The sequence below is a fragment of the Theropithecus gelada genome, chromosome 1 (assembly GCF_003255815.1).
Source record: "Theropithecus gelada isolate Dixy chromosome 1, Tgel_1.0, whole genome shotgun sequence".
Taxonomy (NCBI): domain Eukaryota; kingdom Metazoa; phylum Chordata; class Mammalia; order Primates; family Cercopithecidae; genus Theropithecus; species Theropithecus gelada.
The window spans coordinates 189,118,982-189,140,428 of NC_037668.1; the positions used below are offsets into that span (position 1 = coordinate 189,118,982).

The following is a 21,447-nucleotide window of genomic DNA, read 5'->3' on the forward strand; positions in this document are numbered from 1 at the left end:
GCAAACAAATGAGTTGCATGGCCCCAAATCATACAGCTGGTAGGAATCAGAATTGAAAAGGAAGCAAGAGGTCATCTCAGTTAAGCCTCTCACTTTAGAGACAAAATGACTGGGCACCAAAAAGTCTATTTGCCAGGTAGCCAGAGAGAGGCTAGTCAGGTTTTGAGAACAAGAATTTATTGCGTATGAAAGTGACTGTCATTCTGAAACCACCTACTGCAGTAACATAGCCAGCCTTAGAGCCTCAATTTTCTCATTTAAAAAATTCAAATAATAACAACTGTCCCACAAGGATCAAATGGCTTAATATATGTATGCAAAGTGCTTAGCAAAATGCCTGGCATGGAGTAAGGGTTTAATAAATGATAGCTGTTGTTACTGTGGTTCCAGAAATTCTCTTCATCAAAGAACATTTAATCATTTTCTCACAATTACAACACTTCTCCTCATAGAGGTGGGTCATGTTTTTTGATTTGGGACTTATGAATCAGTCTCAGAACTGAGCTTACATCTCTTCTGTCCTTAGGGATGGTGAACTTCAGTGAAGTGTCTGGGTACCCTGTGCTGCAGCACTGGAAGGTCCGGTCTGTGATGTACCACATCAAACTCAACCAAGTGGCCATCTCTCAGGGTGAGCACTGCTGCGGCCTATCCTGCCCACCTTCTCTGGAACTTAGAAGTCCTTTCCAAGGGGAGAAGCCTTTGGTCCCATTGTCGAAGATGCAGCCTAAAATGTAGCTACTACATGAGGTGTGAGAGCTATTTACTCAGATTTATCCAAAAGAGCAGATAGCTAGAATCGGATTCTTTTCTAAGTAGAGATTACATTGCACATGTTATCTTGGACTACAGAAGAGAAGGAAAGGGCAAGACCGGAGCCAATGAAGGTATAATTTTTCCTGGGCTCATCCAGTATGTGGAGAGGATACGTAAAAGCAGACTTTTTACAAATTGACAGAATTAAGCATTCCAAATGCAAAGAACGTAATTTAGAGACTCCATACAATGAACTAAAAAAAGAGAGCAAGAAAGAGCGGGGAAGGAAAACCAGAAATCAGCCTAACACTCCTAAACAGCAAGTGAGTGAAATGAAGAGACTGAGGGATTGAGAGAGAGAGAAAGAGAGAGAGAGAGAGAGAAATAGATATTAGCTCGTTCTGTATAGTTAGTAAGTTAAGGAGTAGTGAGTTCCAAACTTACTTAGGGTTTTAGAGTCAGCAATAGGGAGGTAGAGCCTTAAGGCCAATGGGAGGAAGATAAATGGTAGAGGACAAATAGAGAAGTTATGAAGTTAAGTGAGACAGAAACTCACAAAGAGTAAAGTTTTGTGCATAAAGATAATGCATTAAGGATATAGCACATTTTCATAGGACACAGGGGACTCAGAACTTTTTCTCTTTTAACACAAAAGAGTTCTTGGCAAGAAGTGATTGGGATGGGGACCTTACTGACAGAAACTCTTCTGGTGCAGCACATCTAGAAAGAACTAAGCTACTTTTCATTCTAGGAAAATACATTAGAGATTTTACTCCATTTCCATAGTCAGTGTGCACCCAGCACAGATGCTGTGCATGTCAGGAGTTAACAACAAATATCGCTGTTGCCACATGCCATTCAAAGTCACACAATGGTGTCACTGTGATGTGGATCTCAGCACTTGAAGTCTCAAGCTGAGCTAGACTTGACTTTGCCTTCATGGGAGACAGGTATGTAGAAGAGGAGATCATTAAAAGCTAGCCAGATCCAAAAGGTATTGGATTTGGAAGATTTACCATAGGCCATCTTTCAGACAGATATACAGTAATTCTCTTAAAGAGAGACAGCAAATCCAAGATTTGCCTGCAGGGTTGGGGGAGAGGAGGCTAACAAGTTTTCTTTTCCATTTGTCATTTCCCAGTCCTTTTATTTTAGAATTTCTGCAATAAAATAGGCGTGTATTAGTGACTTTTCTTTCCTTTCTTCTGTCATTGTCTTCTCATTGCCCATGTCTACGTCTGAAGGCAGTATTTTGCAATTGCCTTTTTTGATCACTACCCACAGTTAGAACACATTTTGTATCGTGACCTTGTGCGTACACATACTCCCACATGCACACAACAGAAGTTTCATGAAGCGATACTTTATCTTCATGATGTGAAATGTTCTCGACTGGTATTTGTGTTTCTATTTTAGACTATGCTAATTGTTTCTGCTTTTTTCAAATGCTATTATTTGAACTCACTAAATTGATTTAATGTCATGACCTGTGATTAAAAAAAGAAAAAACATTGATTTAAAGGGGGCAGGAGTAGAGGTTTGGCAACGTTTTGCTTAACTTGGCACAGAGTTAATACAACCAACTGGCTTAAAAGATACTCACTTAGGAACTGAAATGTCTGATTTAGCTAAATGGAAATACTCACCAGACACTTCTAGCTAGCTCTCCCACATCACTTTGAGCCACACAGGCATTTCCATGTTTGGGACTGAATTGCCTGGGAATCTGTATACACAAAGTGTGAGCCCTCATTCTTACCCTTGGGTGATGCCTCTCCATAGCCCTCAGCAATGCTCTCCACTCGCTGGATGGGGCTACATCTCGTGCAGATTTTGTGGCGTTGTTGGACCAGTTCGGCAACCATTACATCCAGGAAGCTATCTACGGCTTTGAGGAGTCCTGTTCTATCTGGTACCCAAACAAGCAGGTCCAGCGGCGACTCTGGCTGGAGTATGAAGACATCAGTAAAGGTGAGTGGCATGCTTGTTGGCAAATTCCATACCTCATGTCAGTACCGGCTGCCTGCATACAATCTATAAGACCGATTTTAAGGAGTCTGTAATAACAGGTCTTACTCAGATTTTCCCACAATGCTCTGTGCCCATCTTTAACATTTCCAAGGTTTGGTTGCAAAAACCAAATCTCAAAATCAAAGTGTTTAGGGAATTTTAGATGCAGAATGGGGTCAAAACTGTAGGCTTACTATGTTAGTTATCACAGAGAGAGTCCTCGAAAGATTCTTGCCAGCCACCATCCATTTTGCTACCCTAGGGAGGACAAAGTATCAGACTGCTTGTATAAAGTAAGAGAGAAGTAGCAGAGAGCATGATTCAGTCTCCAGGAGTCACACCCAACTCTGCCTGGAATCCCTTTATAGCAGCTACATACATAGTAAACCCCTTCTTGCTTCATCCTGCCCTCTGCGTAGGCTCATTTTTCCGACTGATTTGTGTTATGAGGAAATCTCTATTGGCCAAGCGTTTATATAGCTCTGAATAACAGCCTCACAAACAAATCTTTGTCTACTGTCTTGACAGCAAGTTAGTATTCAGTTCAAGTAAGTATAAGAAATTGGAATTTTTTTATACCTTCTTGATTCACTCTCTGGTATAGCAGACATAGTGGCCAGTATATTTGTATCTGATCAACCAAGACTGCTTTAGAATTGCCATTCATGGAATTTCTCTTGAGTTTATCCACATGGCATTCTGATGAGGCCAAGTTGTGGATATGGAACTTGCTAAAGGGCAAGTGATGAATTAGCCCAATAAAAACTCAAGAAATGGGTCATCTTAAGACTCAATGACCAAGGCAGGGCTCTTCTGAGACAAGGGACCTCTACTGTCAGCAGGGCTGCCACAGGGGCAAGTATGTCTCTGTGACTGAGGTGCTCTTGGTTCTCTGAGCTCCTCACAAATTCCTGCTTTCCCTTGCTCAAGAGGTAGCAGAGCTATGATGGTCTCTCCTCTGGCTGGGCACTTTCTCCCAGAAGAAACAAGAGATTTGTGTCTGGGCTACAGTGGCTGCAGTCATTCATTCCCCTCAAGCCTTGGTTCCTGTAAACTCAGAAACACAACCACAGGCTTCTGCTATCTCTTCAAACTTCAGGATGTTAACATTGTTCTGATTCCAATTTGCCAAGAGAGCAATGTAATATAAGCAACTGTAGATACTACCAGTTCCAGCTGGCAAAGCTTTCTTATGTTTTCATGCCAGAGCCTGAGGACTGAACCAGAGGGCTGAATCCTCTTCTATTTCTGTTTGCCAGTGGTTCAAGGATTGCCAGGGTCTCAGATTTCTGGGAGATAAGAGTCTGACCCTACCAAGAGCTCCTGGTTCTAGACCTTGCCTCTCTCCTAAGCAATGCAATGTCCTTAAGGTTAAATACTGAATCCAAGAGGGAATTCTGTCCACGGCCTTGGCATTATGTCCTATTCTTCTTGATTGCAATCCTCTCTTGCTGCTCAGGAGCTAGTTTTGCCACAGTCTAAGTGTTGACTTTGGTTCTCTGAAATATGGTCTATATTAAGCTCCTTGCTTGTTACTAATCTTAAAAGACATTCAAACATTTTAGTAGGTCTACGTCAATCTCTATCTACCACCTTCATTCCTAAAACTTACTTCTAAGTTATAGGGTTTATGTGTTTTGTTCTTTAGTCTGGTTCTTTAAATATATTTCTCCTCCTTTGGCATCCATTTCCTTTTATTCCAAAATGCTGCACGAGGGAATGTCACTGATAAAGAATGATATGTGCGTAAGACAAAGGGAGATATTCTTCTGTCCTGCTCTCTGAGAGGGCTGATACTGAATGAAACTTTACCCTAGGAGTGACAAGTGTGCTGCGAGGGCTATACCTTCTGTGACATGCAAGGGACACTATTTTTGGGCTTGAGTCCTTTGATTACATGTTATTGCCTGCTCTGACTTGAAAACCCTTCTAGTAAAATGAATTTCTCTGTTTCTTATTTCTGTACTTATGACCAGATACCTAAAATTATGTATGGATTGAATAGGAAAGGAACTTTACCAGGGTGAAGTGAAATGGAAAAAGCACAGGACTTAAGGATGAAAGTCTGGAGTCATCCGGGTGATATTGCTTTAGTCAATCATTTATCTGGACCTCATCTGTAATGCCCTCTCTAGTTCTCCAGCCCCGACAGTTTAGGAATCCTTATGAATCTTCCTTTACATGGGATGTGTTCTCAGGTTAGGTATTCGGATAAAAGTCTCCTCTTCTCTCTACAAAGTCATAGAATTCTCATGAGTAGGTTTTTTGCCTTATGCAACTTTAAATTCTCAGAGCCACAGAACCACAGAGCCAAGCACATGGTAAGCACTCAAGGTGTTTGCTGTTGCTGTTGCTTTGTTGTCACTGACAGTGGTGATGGTGGTAGTAATGGTGTAAAAGCCCCCCTGAGGTGGTGACTTCCATGTGGGTTTTATTGCAGATATGTAACTTGCTTTAGTTATGCCTGACTGAGGAAAATTCAGAGATGGGTGTTTTGGGCCAGATCTTCGGAAGGCAGCCTCCCATTCAACAGGCACTTATTTGTCATGCTAACACTATGTGGTTTGCCATACCAACGTTGAGGCTCATCTTGCTCAAGATAAGTCTGATGAAGTCTGTCTTAATTTTTTTTTTTTTTTTTTCAAGACAGAGTTTCGCTCTTGTTGCTCAGGCTGGAGTGCAATGGTGCGATCTCGGCTCACCCGCAACCTCTGCCTCCCGGGTTCAAGCGATTCTCCTGCCTCTAGCTGGGATTACAGGCATACACCACCACGCCCAGCTAATTTTTGTATTTTTAGTAGAGTCGGGGTTTCTCCATGTTGGTCAGGCTGGTCTTGAACTCCCGACCTCAGGTGATCCACCCACCTCAGCCTCCCAAAGTGCTGGGATTATAGGCATGAGCCACTGCACCTGGCTTCTGTCTTAATTTGTTTTTACAGAGCAAGTAAAACATTTCAGAAACGAAATTTTCAACCTCCCGTCCCCATGTCTAACCTTACTCCTATCTTCTCCCATCGTTCTTTGCCCACATGCCACAGAAAATGTCGGGAGGTTCTTCCTCTCCAGACTAACTTCTCCACCTGCGTGCTGGCACCCATCCCTCCCTGCTTCCTCTACACCTCACTCCTTCATTACCCTCCTCCTTTTTAATCTTTACAACCTCTTCAGTCACTGAACTCTCTCTTCTGCAACCTTGTATCTTCCTAAAAAATAATCCTTTTATAAACACGCACTCCTCTTTACCGCTGTTCCTTTTCAATGTATTGGCACCTCATTTCTTACAAGGGTAGTTTATACCTCTTTTCTCTACTTCCTCACCTCCAGTTCACTCTTCCAATTATCACTTTCAGCTATTTTGCTCTACAAAAACAACGCTGGGAGAAGGACATCTACCCTAGGGCTTCTTAATTGGAGATTCCCTGATGTCAATCCTGTGACCATCCCATGTATCTCAGCAGAAGACTGTGTCCCTCTTGACCAGGGCAACTTTCTTGAAAATCCTCTTTTCCTTGATGCCCCAGATGTAATTCTGTGCAGATTCTCTCCATAAATCTTTGGCCTTTATTTCTCTTTTTTTTTGTGTGTGTGCATATCCCTCTAAAAAAACCATATGCATCTTGGTCATTTCATGGGGTTTTGTGCTTAGTGAGTCTCTCCCTCCTATTGTTGGGCACTGTCCTTTTGCAGCCACCTCCACTGGCGCTCCTAATTCTCTCCTTTTTTCTGAGGCTTGAAACCTCGTTTGCTCTTGAGTGTTTAGCATTTCTACCTGGAAATTCTCCAGGCACCTCAATGATGGATGCTTTCTCTTCCCCATAAGTACTACACTGTGGTAGATTTGTGAACTCCATTGATGGGTCACAGCGTAGAGTGAGGATTCCTTCTTGATCCTCCTCTTTACTCTCCACATTAAACCATTACAAAGTCCTTTTCACCACCTAAGTATGTCTTCAACAGCATCTCCCATTCTCCGTTTCTTCAAGGTTCTCAAAAACTATTGCAATCACCTCGTCATGTATCTCTTCCTCTTCAGTTTCCTGCCACTCCACTCCATTCTACATTCTACAGTTCACTGTCTGTTACTTTTTTTTTGTTGTTGTTAAGACAGAGCCTTGCTCTGTTGCCCAGGCTGGAGTGCAATGGTGCGATCTTGGCTCACTGCAAGCTCCGCCTCCTGGATTGATGCCATTCTCCTGCCTCAGCCTCCCGAGTAGCTGGGACTACAGGCACCTGCCACCATGCCTGGTTAAATTTTTGTATTTGTAGTAGAGATGGAGCTTCATCGTGTTAGCCAGATGGTCTTGATCTCCTGACCTCGTGATCCGCCTGCCTCGGCCTCCCAAAGTGCTGGGATTGCTGGTGTGAGCCCCTGTGCCTGGCCTGTTATTTTTAAATGCTATTTAATGACATCACTCCTCAGCTTGAAACCCTTCAGTAACTCCTTTCTGCCTTCTCAGCACGAACAATTGACTGCACTCCCTATATTAGTTTTCTGTGGCTGCTGCAACAAATTACCACAAACTTGGTGACTTAAAAAAGCACATATTTATGTTTCTTAGAGTTCTGGGGGCCAGAAGTCCAAACTCAGTTTCGCTGGACTAAATTCAAGGCACCACCAGGGCTTGTTCTTTCTGGGAGCTCTAGGAAAGAATCTCTTGCCTTGTCCTTTACAGCTTCTAGAGGCCACCTGCATTCCTTAGTGTGCGGCCTCTTCCCCGTCTTTAAAGTGCATCACTCCAGTCTCTGAGCCACATAGCCTTCTCTATGACTTTGACTCCTCCTGCATCCCTTTTATAAACACCCTTTTGATTGCTTTAGGCCCACCCAGATAATCCAAGATAATCTCCCCATTTCAAAATCTTTAATTCAATGATATTTGTAAACTCTCCTTTGCCATTCACAGGTTCTAGAGATTAGGACTGTGGGAGCCATTTTTCAGCCTACCACCCCCTCTCACCTCTCCAGCCATTGCATCACTGACTGCTACCTACCCCGAGTACCCTCCACTCTGATGACATAAGGCTATCTTCTGTCAATCCTAAACCTTTTCATTTGCCTCTGCACAGTTTAGGTCCCTAGAGACTTCCTTCCTGCTTCAATCCAAGGTCACAGATTTGCTCTCTGAAGTCTCCACCACTACTCTGTCTTACTCAGAAACTTTCTCTCTTGAATGCTTCTCTTGTCCTCCACTTGAAACTCTCTTGTCCCTTTGTGTCTGTTCTGTTGCCTAATTCCTGGGGGCATCTATCTCTCTTTCCAGGCCCTGAGGATCAACACATTAGTCTTCCTGGCTATGGTTTATGTTTCTTGCTTGCATTTTTCTTTCACCTCCTAAAGTTCTATAAATTGCTAGACCTTAAATAATTAAATAATATCCTGCCAAATGTCAGGCCCCATCATGGGTCCAGGACTAAGATTTCCCTAGTTTGAAAGAGGGCATCAAGGTTTTTCACACTTCCAAGACTTGGGGCATGTGATTCTCAATCTATCTAACCCGCCCTCCATTCTACCATCTCCTCCTTCCCACTCTTCAAGAGCTAGCTCCAACATCACTCCCACCAAGCCTCCCCTGACACTCAGACAGGGTTCTCTGCTGCCTATTTTATGCTCTCACAGCTCTTCATATGCATCCTTTGGCAGCACTCTCCACATTTCCCTGGATTGTCATTTCCCTGCACGACTGTCTTCCATAATAATAGACTTGACAGTATTTACCATATTTCTCTTTTTTTTTTAATTTCAAAAGTTTATTTATTTAAAGTAATCAAAATGCAGAAAACAGAATAAAATGAAAAGTAAATCTTCTTCCCACTCTTATTTCCCAGTAATCCAGTTCCACTCCCCAGAGGCAATCAGGCAACCACTGCTACCAGTTTATTGTCTATCCACCCAAAGATAGTCTATTCCTAGCCAATGGAAGTGAACAAAGCAAGCTTTAGAAGAATAGATATACTAGGGTCTGGTCTTTCTGTAAAATTATAAATACACATATATTTAATTATGTTATCCTTTTTCTCAAAAAATATATATTTATATATAATGTATGTTATATATGTATATGAGTTTGTGTGTATATTTATATAACATACACATACATACAAACATGCATATTTATAGAGAAACATGAACATATAATCTCAAAATAAATTATCTGTTCGCTCCAAGATTAGAGATATGGATGAGGGACTTTTATTTTTTGGACTAAAAACTTCCAAATTGCTTTTCCCACAAGCATCTGCCACTGTTATAATAAAACTCTTTTAAAAGATTGAAAAGTATATTCTGAAAGTTTATGTTATCCTGAGTTAACTGTATCAGTGAGGTAACTGATAACAAAGGAAAACATACTTTTTTATCTGCAGAAAGCTGAGCTTTGGACTGAAGTCTGGGAGGAATTACAAAATGATATGACCACGTCTTATTAATCTTTGAGTCTTCATCCCTGACACAGTGCCTGGCATGTAATTAACATCCACATTTTGTTAAAGGAATGGATCCTTTATGTTTTCTTACTTCATGAGAAACCAGTAAAGAGATATAGATCTGTATATCCCAGAGAAATAACCAAGAAAAAAGGAAACCTATTTTAAATTAGAACTTTCAGGGGTTTAATTGTACCTCACCTGATGCACTAAGCACGGTACATTTTTTTTCTTTTTCTTTTCTTTATACTTCATTCAGGAGTGGATTTCCTTGGGTCTTTCTTCCCTTCCTTTTCCAATATCACTTTCATTGTTGCTTTAGATCTGACTTTTGCCATCACCTTTTCTTGCTATTGCTTTTGGTGCATATCAGTGGGGTTATCTGGGTGGACAAATTGTAATAAGCAAGCTCTTCCATTCCACTGCACCTTCTCGTTCGTAATCCACATTTTTTCTACATAATCCATCTTTTTTTTCTGGCCAGTTTCTTCCTTCGCATCGGGAAAGCTGAGAAGAATGACTTGCTCTCCCTCTGAGGCACAAGCTTAGTTCATTCTCTAATGTGATGCTCAGGCTCTAAGCAGCGGTAAATCAGAGTCAAAGAAAGGAGTAAACCAGCTACATGGCATTGTATTTCCAGCAGACAAGATGCCATGTCTTCCACGTTTGTATGTGGATAAAGCCCAGGAAGACTAAATTGGTTCCTCTCCCAAGATAGTAAACAGACCTCTGCTTTGGCTGAACCAAAAACAACAGCCGAATCAGCAATGCCTTCTACTCCTGCTCTGTGAATGCTGGTCAGCCTAGACCTGTCCTTGTGTATTTGAGGCTGACGTAGTTCTTAGGCTAACTTGCTTCATTGTAACATGTGTCATAAAAATGACACAAATTTATAGAAATCCAATGAGGAGTCATAACAAATTTCTAAAAGGCTTTACGTTTTACAACCCCAAAGTTGCAAACTAGCTCCAAAGGATCTTTCTTTATACATTTATAACAACAAAGTTAGCACTCAAGTAGCAAAGCAATTATGGCATATAGTTATTTTCTCTAAATGATTAATTAATTCATTCATTCAACAAATGTTTGCTGAGGGCCTGCTACATGCAAAGACCTGTAGTGAGCAGAGAGGGGATTTAGAGAAGGCAGCTGTTCAATGACATTCACAGGCAGACAGGCCTGATGAAGGTGCTGCCACAGTGAAGCCCACTGGTGTCATAGACAGAGCCTCCTGAAGACACTCTAAAGCTTTCCTAAACATATGTGTGAGGATTTAATTTGAGTCTCCAAGTCCCTCGGCTCTGATGCAATGAGTCCAGAGTAAACTAGATATGTAGGTTGAGGGAGAAAGTTACTAAGAATAATATTACCAAATAGCTACCTTTTTTTTTTTTCTTTTTGAGCACTTACTTTGAGCAGGCACTTTGCTAAGCATGTTATATCGCCTTTTTCATTTAATCTTCAAACATACATATCATTTAAGTCTTACCCTCCTCATTTTATAGATTAGGAAATAATAATAATGAGAGCTTAAATAATGTGCATGTGGTCACAGAAATAGTAAGTAATACAGTCAGGATTTAAAAGAATGCCTTGGCCAGGCACGGTGGCTGACGCCTGTAATCCCAGCATTCTGGGAGGCTGAGGCGGGCAGATCACGAAGTCTGAAGATCGAGACCATCCTGGTTAACATGGTGAAGCCCCGTCTCTACTAAAAAATACAAAAAAAATTAGCTGGGCATGGTGCCAGGTGCCTGTAGTCCCAGCTACTCGGGAGACTGAGGCAGGAGAATGGCATCAACCCGGGAGGCGGAGCTTACAGTGAGCGGAGATTGCGCCACTGTACTCCAACCTGGGTGACAGAGGGAGACTCCTTCTCAAAAAACAAACAAAAAAAAAAGAATGCCTTTACCTACTGAGATGGACTGGGAATTGCTTCTTGCCTTTTATCCTGCCAATTGCACAAAAACAGATCAAAGTAGAAAAGTTTGTGAACAAAATGAGGTAGAATAAGAAACAACTGAAGCCAGGAAACTGGTCAAAGGTAAACCCACCACAGAAACAGAAATCAGCCCTAGGTAGATTTCATGGTGATCCACTGCCATTAACTCTTAGTTTTTTGTATTTTTGAGTGTTGTGGGATTTATTTTGGCCATGATCCATAATGACGACACAGTTGTTGGAATAGTTTTTGTCTCTTATCCAACAGTGCTTCTTAAAATGTAATACGCATATGTATCACCTAAGATCTTGTTAAAATGGAGATTCTAATTCAGTAAGTCTGGGTGGGTCCTGAAATTCTGCGTTTCTGACAAGCTCCCAGATGATGCCAAAGCTGTTAGTTCCAAGACCACATTTTGTATAGCAAGTCTATATATTTTTCTTGAAGACCTGCAGGCAGTGGGTTCTCTTACTGTCTTTTTTCATCCTGTCTAATACAGAAACTTCGACACTGGAGCCATGGCACGGTGGTCTCCAGGGTTATGCCCTGATGTTAACTCCACAGAGGAGTGTCAGGCAGGAGGACTATCCTGAGTGGTTTTCACTTTGGACCAAGGCTTTTCTTTGATTAGGCCATTGATCATTAGGCTTGTGTGCAGAAAATAGTTTGTGTGCAGAATTGAAGAATTGAACTATCTAAAGCCCTCAGGCACTGAAAGGAATTGGAAACATACCAAAAATCAGTATTAAAGGCAATAAGCTGACTTTTTTATTTAATAGCTTTGTACTACTCTAGGCAACATTGTCCTAATCTTACTATCTCAGGAAATCTCTGTCTAGGTTGCTAAAAGCAGTGTTCAAATGAGGCCCTCATTTTTTCCTCTAGAAAGTTTTTGAAGAGTTTTGCATCCTAACCTGGATAGTATTTTGGTTGATGGGAAAATTCTAGTGCTGATGAAAGCTCCTTTCATATAATTATGAGCCTGACAATAGTAACATATTGTCTCTACCATACAATTTAGTAGTTAATTTTATCATATTCTGGACTATTCCCAACTACTCCAGATATGTAAACTTTGCCTTCAGAACTTGATTGATTGCTTCCTGGAATGGGCTGTTCATTTATTTATTTAACACCTTCTCTACTAGTCATTGGACTAGGCTCTGGAGCTATGATAATGAATGATGCAGAAACTTTTCCTGCTTTTCTGGAGCTCATATCCTAGTGAGAAGAGAGAGAAATGTCAAGTAATAAATAAATGAAAGCAATAATTTCGGATACTCATAGATGCTTTGAGGAAACTGAAGCCAGTTGACGTACCAGAGGTTGACTGGAGGACTGGAGTAAATCCAGATGGCCAGCACAGAGAAAGCCTCAGTGACGGTGATTTTGAGCTGAGACTTGAAAGATAAGGAGCTGGTCATGCAAAGATGGGAAGCAGAACAATCCAGGCAGATGAAATAGCAAACGCAAAACCCTTACAATTGTTTTCTGAATTCCCATAGCTCCTAGAATAATGTAGGACCTATAGGAAATAATTGCTAACTATCAGAATGATAACCAACATGACTGTGGAAAAGAGAGAAGCGTAGATCCCTGGATGGGGTATGTAGAGAAGAAAGTCTATTTATGGCCAAGCTAAACTGGGGCCAATTTGTTTAGTGCATTTTCTTTTATCCAACATGTAGCTCAATGTGCAACTGGGCTGGCCATGGAAATACAGACCCAGGAGAAGTAAGCATATGGCTAGAGGCTAAATAGTACAAGACATATATTTACCACGCATATTATCTTGATTAAGTTATAGGCTCCAATCCACCACTAATTATCTCTGCAGGAAATGTGTTAAGGAAAAAAAAAAAAATCACAAGATAAAAGGGAAGGGAAGGGAAGATTCTACATCAGATGTGAGAATCTGAACTTGACATCATTGGGGTTTTCACATCTTTTGGGGTGAGTACCTCATGTCCTAAGCAATAAAATGTCTATACAGTAGTCCCCTTTATTTGCAGGGAATCTTTTCCAAGAACCCCAATGGATGCCTGGAACCTTGAATAGTACTGAACCCTACATATACTAGGTTTTTTTTTTTTTTTTCCTGTGCTTACATACCTATGACAAAGTTTAATTTATAAATCGGTAGGAGATTAACAACCATAACTGATAATAAAATAAGATAATTATACTGTAATAAAAGTTAGATGAATGTGGTTTCTCTATCTCAAAATGTCTTACCTTACTTATTTCTGGACTGAGTTGACTATAATTAGCTGAAGTGGCAGAAAACAAACCTGATGATGATGGGGGCCTGCTGTATTGCCCATCCTACTCTCAGACAACATGTTGAGGGAAAGAGTACTGGATTGGGATCTGGGAGAACTGGGTTTTTTGTTTCAATTGAGCCAGTAGCCAGCCAGCTGACCTAGAGTAAATTATTAACCCTCTTCAAAATAATTTTCTTATCTGTATAATAATGAAATTAGATTATACTTAGAGTTTCTTCTAGTTCTAATGTTCTGTGACTCTATAAACTCAGCAAATGATTTCTACTTCTGATAAGGGAATGCAACCATTTAATACTGCCTGACTCAAGGTTAAATAGGTTAACTCGGTTGATATTGCAATGGAAGTAGTTGAATGTAGTTGTCTGTAGCAAGGATTTATTATTACACAGAATTGCTTCAAAATTTTTTTTAGATATGGTTCTTGAGAAGTTTACTTAATGGCTGTGAGCCTCAGTTTCCATGTCTGTAAAATAGGGTTAGCAATACTTATATTAAAAGGTTGTACCAGGATTGGATATAATTATAAATAAAGCACAATGTCTAGTATTTTTTAAGTGTTCAGTGCATTGGGACTGATTATTACTACGTTACTATTATAAGCGTTATTTGAATGAAATTTGAAACTCATCTCCCTATTTTTGAACAAAATAGCAACTGATAAAAATTTAAAAGAGATGTTAGTAAAACTTGCCCTGGGTAAAATTCACCCTTTGTACAACACATATGTATATTGCAGAAGTCACAAATCACCTACTAACTTGTGGTTAGTGGAACAGAAGGGTCAAATCTCCATTCTGAAAATCAGGATCAGGATCACCTCCTTTGCCAACCATATTCAGACCTTGTTGTAGCCAGTTTTATTGGAAAAGACCAGGAAACAAATACCACTTCTCCCACCCATGTGAGAATTTTTTTTTTGGCAGTGGGGGCTGGAGTGGACACTGTAAGAATGTGCTGTCTGTAGAAAAGACTCCCAGGCTGGCCTCAAAGTCCTGGCCTCAGGATCCTCCCATCTCAGCCTCCCTGGGGAAGCTTTTTGATAAGCAGCCTGGGGGTTACTCCCTTTTAAGTGCAAAGGAGCTGTCAGGCACATCCTCCAAAGGTGGAAAAAATAAAAGTGCCCAGCTGTGTCAGCTTCCCTGTGACCTATGACACAAAGTCTGCACAGGCCGGTTCCACTGGCTGCATACAAATGCAGGTGCAGATACCTCTGGTTCCTCACAGGGGGGACTCCAGCTCCATTAACAACCCAGTTTCAACAGAAGTGCAAATGGGGGCTGAGAGATAACATTAGTAGTTTTGTGTTTTTGTTAGGCTTATTTATTGTCCTGATTTCAATGAACAATCCTGCTTTAGAGAAACACTTTTATATTCTCTGAGGCATAAGAGGGTCAACAATTGTTGAAAGGTTGGGGCCATGTTCACAAATCTCTGAATTCTCTTCCTACTCCTACCCCATCTCCTGCAATGCATTTTACCATGTACAGCATCTAGCAGGCAGACAGTTAATATTTTTTTAATAAATGAGTGAATGCCATATTTTTTCTCTTCTTCTTCTATTTCCCAGAAATGATAGCATGTCGCTTAAGAGAGCATCTCCCCAAACACCCTCCCCTCCAACCTCCTGGCAGCAGCTCACCCTTTTATCATGCTGAAGGCGGTCTTGTTCCAGCTGCTCATCCCTCCTTTCATATCTCCATGTTTGCTGCTTTGTGTGTGTGAGGTTAGGTTGGGGTTGGGGGATAGATAATGTGATGTCTGGGAATTTGGCATTAAAAGAACAAGCTGGACATAAAAACCAACTGATTAAACACAAGGTGAGACTAGAATTAATTATTAGGACCTGGGTTAGATTCATTTGTGTACCTCCAATTAGTGATTGTTATTGTAAGTTTCCAGCTACCAGTTAATGTTGTAGGAGTCAACAATAGTCTTTCTTTTACTACCTTTTTTATATTTTCCTTTCTTTTACAAAGTGAGTAGGAAAGTTTTCTTTGCAGAAGGTGAGGGAGTGTGTATTAGGTATAACATGCAACCTGTGTTTAAACTGAAACAACAGGCACAAAAATACTTTGACCTAAACCAACAAATAATGGAACCCCTTTCATCTAAGCTCTTGTTTGTTTGGCCACTAGCCATTTTCTGTCCATTTCTAGTTTACATTTCTCTGTTGTCAGAGACAACATGAGATTCTCTGAATCTCATGAAACTCTTCGAAAGTTGGTTCAATTAATAGAAGATATAAGTTAAAGGAAAAATACAAATATATAAGAAAAAACTAATGTTAAGGAAATCAGCAAGAAATGAATCAGGTAAGTAACTCATTTTTTGAAAATGAGGGCAGTCACATCATTTTCAAATCTGGCCCTAATGGCCAGCTACTCTGCGAAATGCAGGTGATCAATGCATTAATCAATGCTACACTAGTCAAAGGCCGCAGAATATATCATTTCAGTCTGTGTTACTGATAAGTAGACAGTTTTCCAATCTGATTAACTTCTCTCTCTTGGAAATTTCCAGATGAACTTTGTCTTTATTGTTGACATATTGCTGTCCGCAGAGTCACTGGTATGTAGGCCTCAATTAGCAGCATCTTGAGGGAAATCTATGAATTCCTTTGCAATAATGATGTTTATGCATTCATTAAAAAAGACGTATTGAGTGTTTATTATATATAGATCAGGCACAGTGTTAGGTGCTAGGAATGCAGTGGTTAATAAAAGAAGACTTATAAACCACCGTGGAATTCTAGATGTTGAGGGCAAAGCTGACAGCTGGTGAGCTAGTATCCATAGGACAGTGTTGCTGAGCCCTCAGCAGGACCCATGGGAGAAGCAGGAAAACCTGTTGTAAGACCCAGAACACGCTCCCCACATTCATTGTTCATCCCATTTCTTGGGAAGTTTCCAGGGGGCAAGATTTGGTTTTCAAGTACCAAAGTGCCTATACCAAAGGCAGCTGCTCTCGGAGAGACTCCGAAAGGCACTGTAAGGGGAAACAAGTGGGGAGGTATGGGGAACTTTGAATGAATGAAAGACCTTGCAACGTAAGGCATTTCTGGGGAGAGGATTTATCCGGCTAGATTAGGCCATTCGCAGGTCATGTGGGATGCCCGGACCACTCCCTTGCAGTTTTATGAAGGATTGTTCATAGAGTGCTAGAGGTCCAGTGGCTACCCACTGAGGCTGGAGTGGGGACAGTACCTGTCTAAACAAGTTCATACCCTGGGACTGAGAAAGCAGTCACCCTTATCTCCTCCTAAAGCCCACCATAATTAGAAAGCAGGAGATGGCTGCACTAAGTCATAACCATACAAAGCCCATCAGCGTGTTTAAGCCTGGCAAGGGAGAGCACCATTCCTCTCGTTTAGAATGTAATATTACAAAAGCCCTCAGTTTAGAGCAATTGCAAAAACTAAGCAAGTTCAAGCGGGCCTTAAAATGTTTTTGCTTTTGCATATTAAAAAGAAAGAAAAAGAAAAGTAGAAAGAAGCATTTCTCCAGCTCAATTTCTCGATAAATCTGCCAGTTAAAATATGTGCTTTGTAGGTGAAACGTGAGTGCCAGGACCAGGGGAAACCAGCGTTAATAGGGTAAACCCACCGCCGGCACTCCTCTGACATTCTTCACTGTCCTTGGGGTTTTTCTTCAGTCAGGTTTATTCCGCAGAGGCGGCTTATAAAGTCACGCTTTATGTGTGCCTCCATTGCCCATGCAGGCTGCCCTGGTCCCTCTTGTCAGTTTATTATAAACCTAGTCGATTACTGTGGTAATTGGTTCTATATATATTGATGTGTTTGGGGGGCATTTTCAGCTTTTTGTATTTTTATTTGGTCTGTTTTGCCTCTTCCCTTAGAGAGCAGGGACTCCGTCTCTACCTCTTTACAACTCCCGGCGGGTGTTGTGATAGATTCTGCTCGCAGTGGGTTCACATTCAATACTGACCACGGTAAGGTGGATGAGGATAATCAGGAAATGCCAGCTGCCAGCCTTTACTGGTCTATGAATCTTTTACACTGCAGAGTAGAAACAAGAAGTGAGCTTCCTTCAAAATTCCCACACTACCCTTTCTTTTGGGGGTAAGTAATATGTTGGGATCTGCATAGAGCACGTGTCCTGCATTCCTTGGGCTGGTAGAGATCATTAATGATCTACAGTTAAACATAAAGGCAAAATGAAACCGAAGAAAATCTCTTTTGTAATTCAATCAGTTATTCTTTCTTAAAATGCTTGTTCTTCTTTATGAGTCATTTAGTGAACATGTACTGAGTATCTAACGTGTGCAGATTTGGGGCAAACAACACCGCATGAGAGCCATAATCCCTGCTTTGTTAGGGTGGGCGTGAAGGAAACAGAATATTAAAAAGAAAATAAAGAATTCACAAAATATTATGAGTGTTGGATGGGCTATGAGGGTAATGAATAGGATGCTATGGTGGATAACAGGGGCAGTGGCCCCCTTTAAAAAGGGTGGTCATCAAAAGCTTGGCTGAATAGCACTTATGCCAAGATGTGGACGGTGAGCCGGAGGACAGATGTCCCAGGAAGAGGAAATGGCCAGTGTAGAAACCTGTGATGGAGAAGGCTGGTGGGGTTGGGCCAGGACGAGTAAGGGAACAGTGGCCCAGCTGGAGGCTGGGAAGGCTGAGGTTGGCTATGCAGGGCCACACATACCCCAGCTAGGCTCATGGGTAAGAAGTCACCAAGAGGAATGTACCACTTAGATTTTTGTTCTTTGAATCCCTCCTGCACTGGATGGAAAATGGCTTCGGGGAAGCCACAGTGGACACAGGGACACCATTTAGTGACCTAAAGCAGTAATCTGGACAATGGAAAAGAAAGGACACAGAGAAGAAAGAAAAGATCTAGGTTTGTTTAGGGGATAGAGAAACTTGGCAATAGAGTGAGGCTTGGGGAGGGAAAAGCAGAGGAAGAGGAACCAAAGAATTCCTAGATATTTGCTTGAGTAACTGATTATGCAGAAGTGCTAGTTACTATAATAATTTCAGAGCCAATGAGAAGGAACACGTTGGGGGAGGGTGAGCAATAAAGAGCTTCATGTAGGCCTGTCAATTTTGCGTTGCCATAGAGACATCTAAGGGGAAAAGTCAAGGAGGCCATTGGATTTGCCAGTCTGGAGCTCAGACTAGAGGTCAGAGCTGGAGATGCAAATCTGCGAGTTCTGGAGAATTCAACTAGTATCTAAATCCCTGCGGATAGATGAGTTTATCTAAGGAGGAAGACAGAGAAGAGAAATAGGCTCAGGACCCAGCCCTGAATTGTTCCCACCATAAGAGGTAAGATAAAGGAAAGGTTGGGGTAGAGGGTGCCGCAAAGAAGACTATGAAGAAACAGTCAGGAGATAGGAGGATCACAGGAGGGCTGCAGTGACAAAAGTAGTGACCAGCTGTATCTTTTGTGGCTGAGAGGCAGAATGAGATTAGTAGGTCAAGCCTACTAATTATTGCCAAGTTCACTTGGAGAATAATAAAGTATTATAACTGCAAAAGCTCTGAGAAATAGTTATGATGGAAATAGATATGCAGGAGTTTAAAATTATTATTTTTGACATATACTGTTTTCTTACCACCCTGTGAAGTGAGAAGGTAGGTTACATTCTATGACTCTGTTTGGTGAAGGCATGTGGTGAGTTGTGCCCAGTCATGAAGGGCACCTTGTAGAACAGAGCTTTGTCCCTTGAGGTGTCTCCAAGATGAATGTACTGTCCCACATGTGAGGATGCTGGCAGTAGGACCAGTCCACACACAGGACATCTGTCCACAGACCCCATGTCCTTGCACTGCGGCTCTCTATCTCATCTGCTGGTAGCCCAGCACCCCTTACTCCACAGGACAGAACTGAAACTGGAACCCAAGGCTTCATAGTTCATCATCCTTCCCTCCCAAAGCAGTGCATTTGTTTTCCCTTCTGCTAAAACCCAGGAGAACTCCAGAAGCTTGTCCCACTGCCTGGGCATGTCTTTGGCTTCTGGATCTGCCCACACTGCTGCCCCAGGAGAAGCACGTTTTCCCATGGGGATGCCAGATGAAGCATGGTCATCCATGGAACAGTTTTATTATTGCTAGTCAATATTAACATGATAGCAAACAAAAGAAAATCCTTACTCTGCCCAGTTCTCACCGTGCCACCCCACCTTGGGAAGAGTTCCATTCCACACATACCTACAGCTACATGTGATTGAGTGCCAGGCCCTGTGGAAAGCATTAGGAATACATTGATGAATAAGAACTATGCCTGCCCTCAAGTTGTTCATGAAGTCTCTGGGAAGAGTCCAGGAAACTAGAAATTACAATGAGGCATGATAGGGACTACCAGAGACCTGAAAAAAGGAAGCACCAAAGAGGAGGCTCTGGATCTGGATGGGGCAGGATTGAGGAGAACCTTCCTAGCAGGAGTGCTGCCTGCACTGAACGAAGGAGGGTGAGGGAACCTCAGGCCGACTCTGCAAAAGGAGTTCTAAAAAGGAAAAAGGCACAACCCTGGGCTGTAAGAAAGTGCTGTCCACCTGGCCAGTGTGGGGAAAGTAGGGGAAGTGAGGCTGGAGAGAGGCTGGTTGTGGGTGGGTTGGGGAAGTGCAGGTTCAAAGGGCCAGCCTGCCATGCCCTCTTGCCCGATTTTATCTTCAAGTCCCTTGAGAGCTACTAAAGGATTTCAGGAGGAAAAGATGTGTTCTGATTGTGCTTTAGAAACATACATGTAATGACAGCGTGGAGGATGATTGGGAGATGTGAAAATGAGAGGGAAGTGTACCAGTCAGGAAAATTTTGGAGTAAACCAGGTGGGAGCTGCTGAGGGGCTGGATGAAGAGGGAAGAAATGTCTAGTGGAAAGTTGATATGACGTTAACTTAGGAAATACCGCCGGTAGGTGACTCTTTGGATGTGGAGGGTGAGGATGTAGTGAGCCACAGCAGTGCCCACCAGTGGAAATCTCCTAGGGAGACATACCTGGAAAACCTGTGGGCTCTGCAGGAACCCCCTCAATGATGGCAAGGTAAGAATGTAGAGATCTTTCGCCCAGACATTAAACTGGCTGACTTGGTTTGCTGAGCAGCAGAATTATTGCCTTTTTTGACAGTACGATTTGTTTCTGGATGCTGACATGTCTGGGGATGCCAAAGGCAGCAGACTCACCTTTCTGGGGTGTCTACCTCAAGCTCCGGAGCTGCAGGCACACCTACCTTCTTGAGATATAAGGGAGCAATGGGGAACCTACATACTCCCCCGTATCCTTGTCTCACAAATAACCTGTGTTTTGGCCGTGACTCCAAGGAGAAGCACCTCAATCCTAGCTCCAGCCATGATTCCAACACAACCTTGAATCCAGACAGACTCAGTCATCTGGCCTAGCACAAGAGAAAGGGTCTGGCTGGGCACGGTGGCTCACGCCTATAATCCCAGCACTTTGGGAGGCCAAGGCGGGTGGATCACAAGGTCAGGAGATCGAGACCATCCTGGCTAACACGGTGAAACCCCGTCTCTACTAAACATACAAAAATTAGCCAGGCCTGGTGGCGGGCACCTGTGGTCCCAGCTACTCAGGGGGCTGAGGCAGGAGAATGGCGTGCAGCCGGGAGGGGGAGCTTGCAGTGAGCTGAGATTGCACCACTGCACTCCAGCCTGGGCGACAGAGCGAGACTCGGTCTCAAAAACAAAAGAGAGAAAGGGTCAATGGTGAGTCTTTTCTAACTCCAGTTTTCAGATTCACTGTAGTAAAGATCGCAGTGATTTTTTTCCATTGAAAGTCATTTGGGTGGAGATAAACCAGGGACATGGGTGAAAGACTGAGAATGGGCAAGGGAAGTTTCGGGTTTGTAAAACATACTAATACGTCCCTGCAGTAGCTAGCAGTCATGTTTGATTCTTGCCATTCCAAGCATATGTTTCCTTGTTATCTTTTAATTGGTTTTTATTCTAAATTTAACACTAAACGGTCTGTGATGGTAGTGACTGCAAGCACTAGCCTGGTGCATGTCAATTCCAGGGACATGTGAGACATCGGGACCTTATCGTG

At 42.2% G+C, this 21,447-nt stretch overlaps 1 protein-coding gene across 2 annotated transcripts in view; it reads left to right on the forward strand.

The window, feature by feature from the left end:
- The window catches only part of ASTN1 (astrotactin 1), a 321,704-nt gene that overhangs the window by 241,692 nt on the left and 58,565 nt on the right, over nucleotides 1-21,447 (forward strand). For both annotated transcript variants that reach the window (XM_025363659.1, XM_025363650.1), the window contains exons 15-16: nucleotides 527-631; nucleotides 2,539-2,727. In XM_025363659.1, coding sequence (XP_025219444.1) covers nucleotides 527-631; nucleotides 2,539-2,727 — 294 coding nt within the window. The remainder of the gene's footprint in view (nucleotides 1-526; nucleotides 632-2,538; nucleotides 2,728-21,447) is intronic.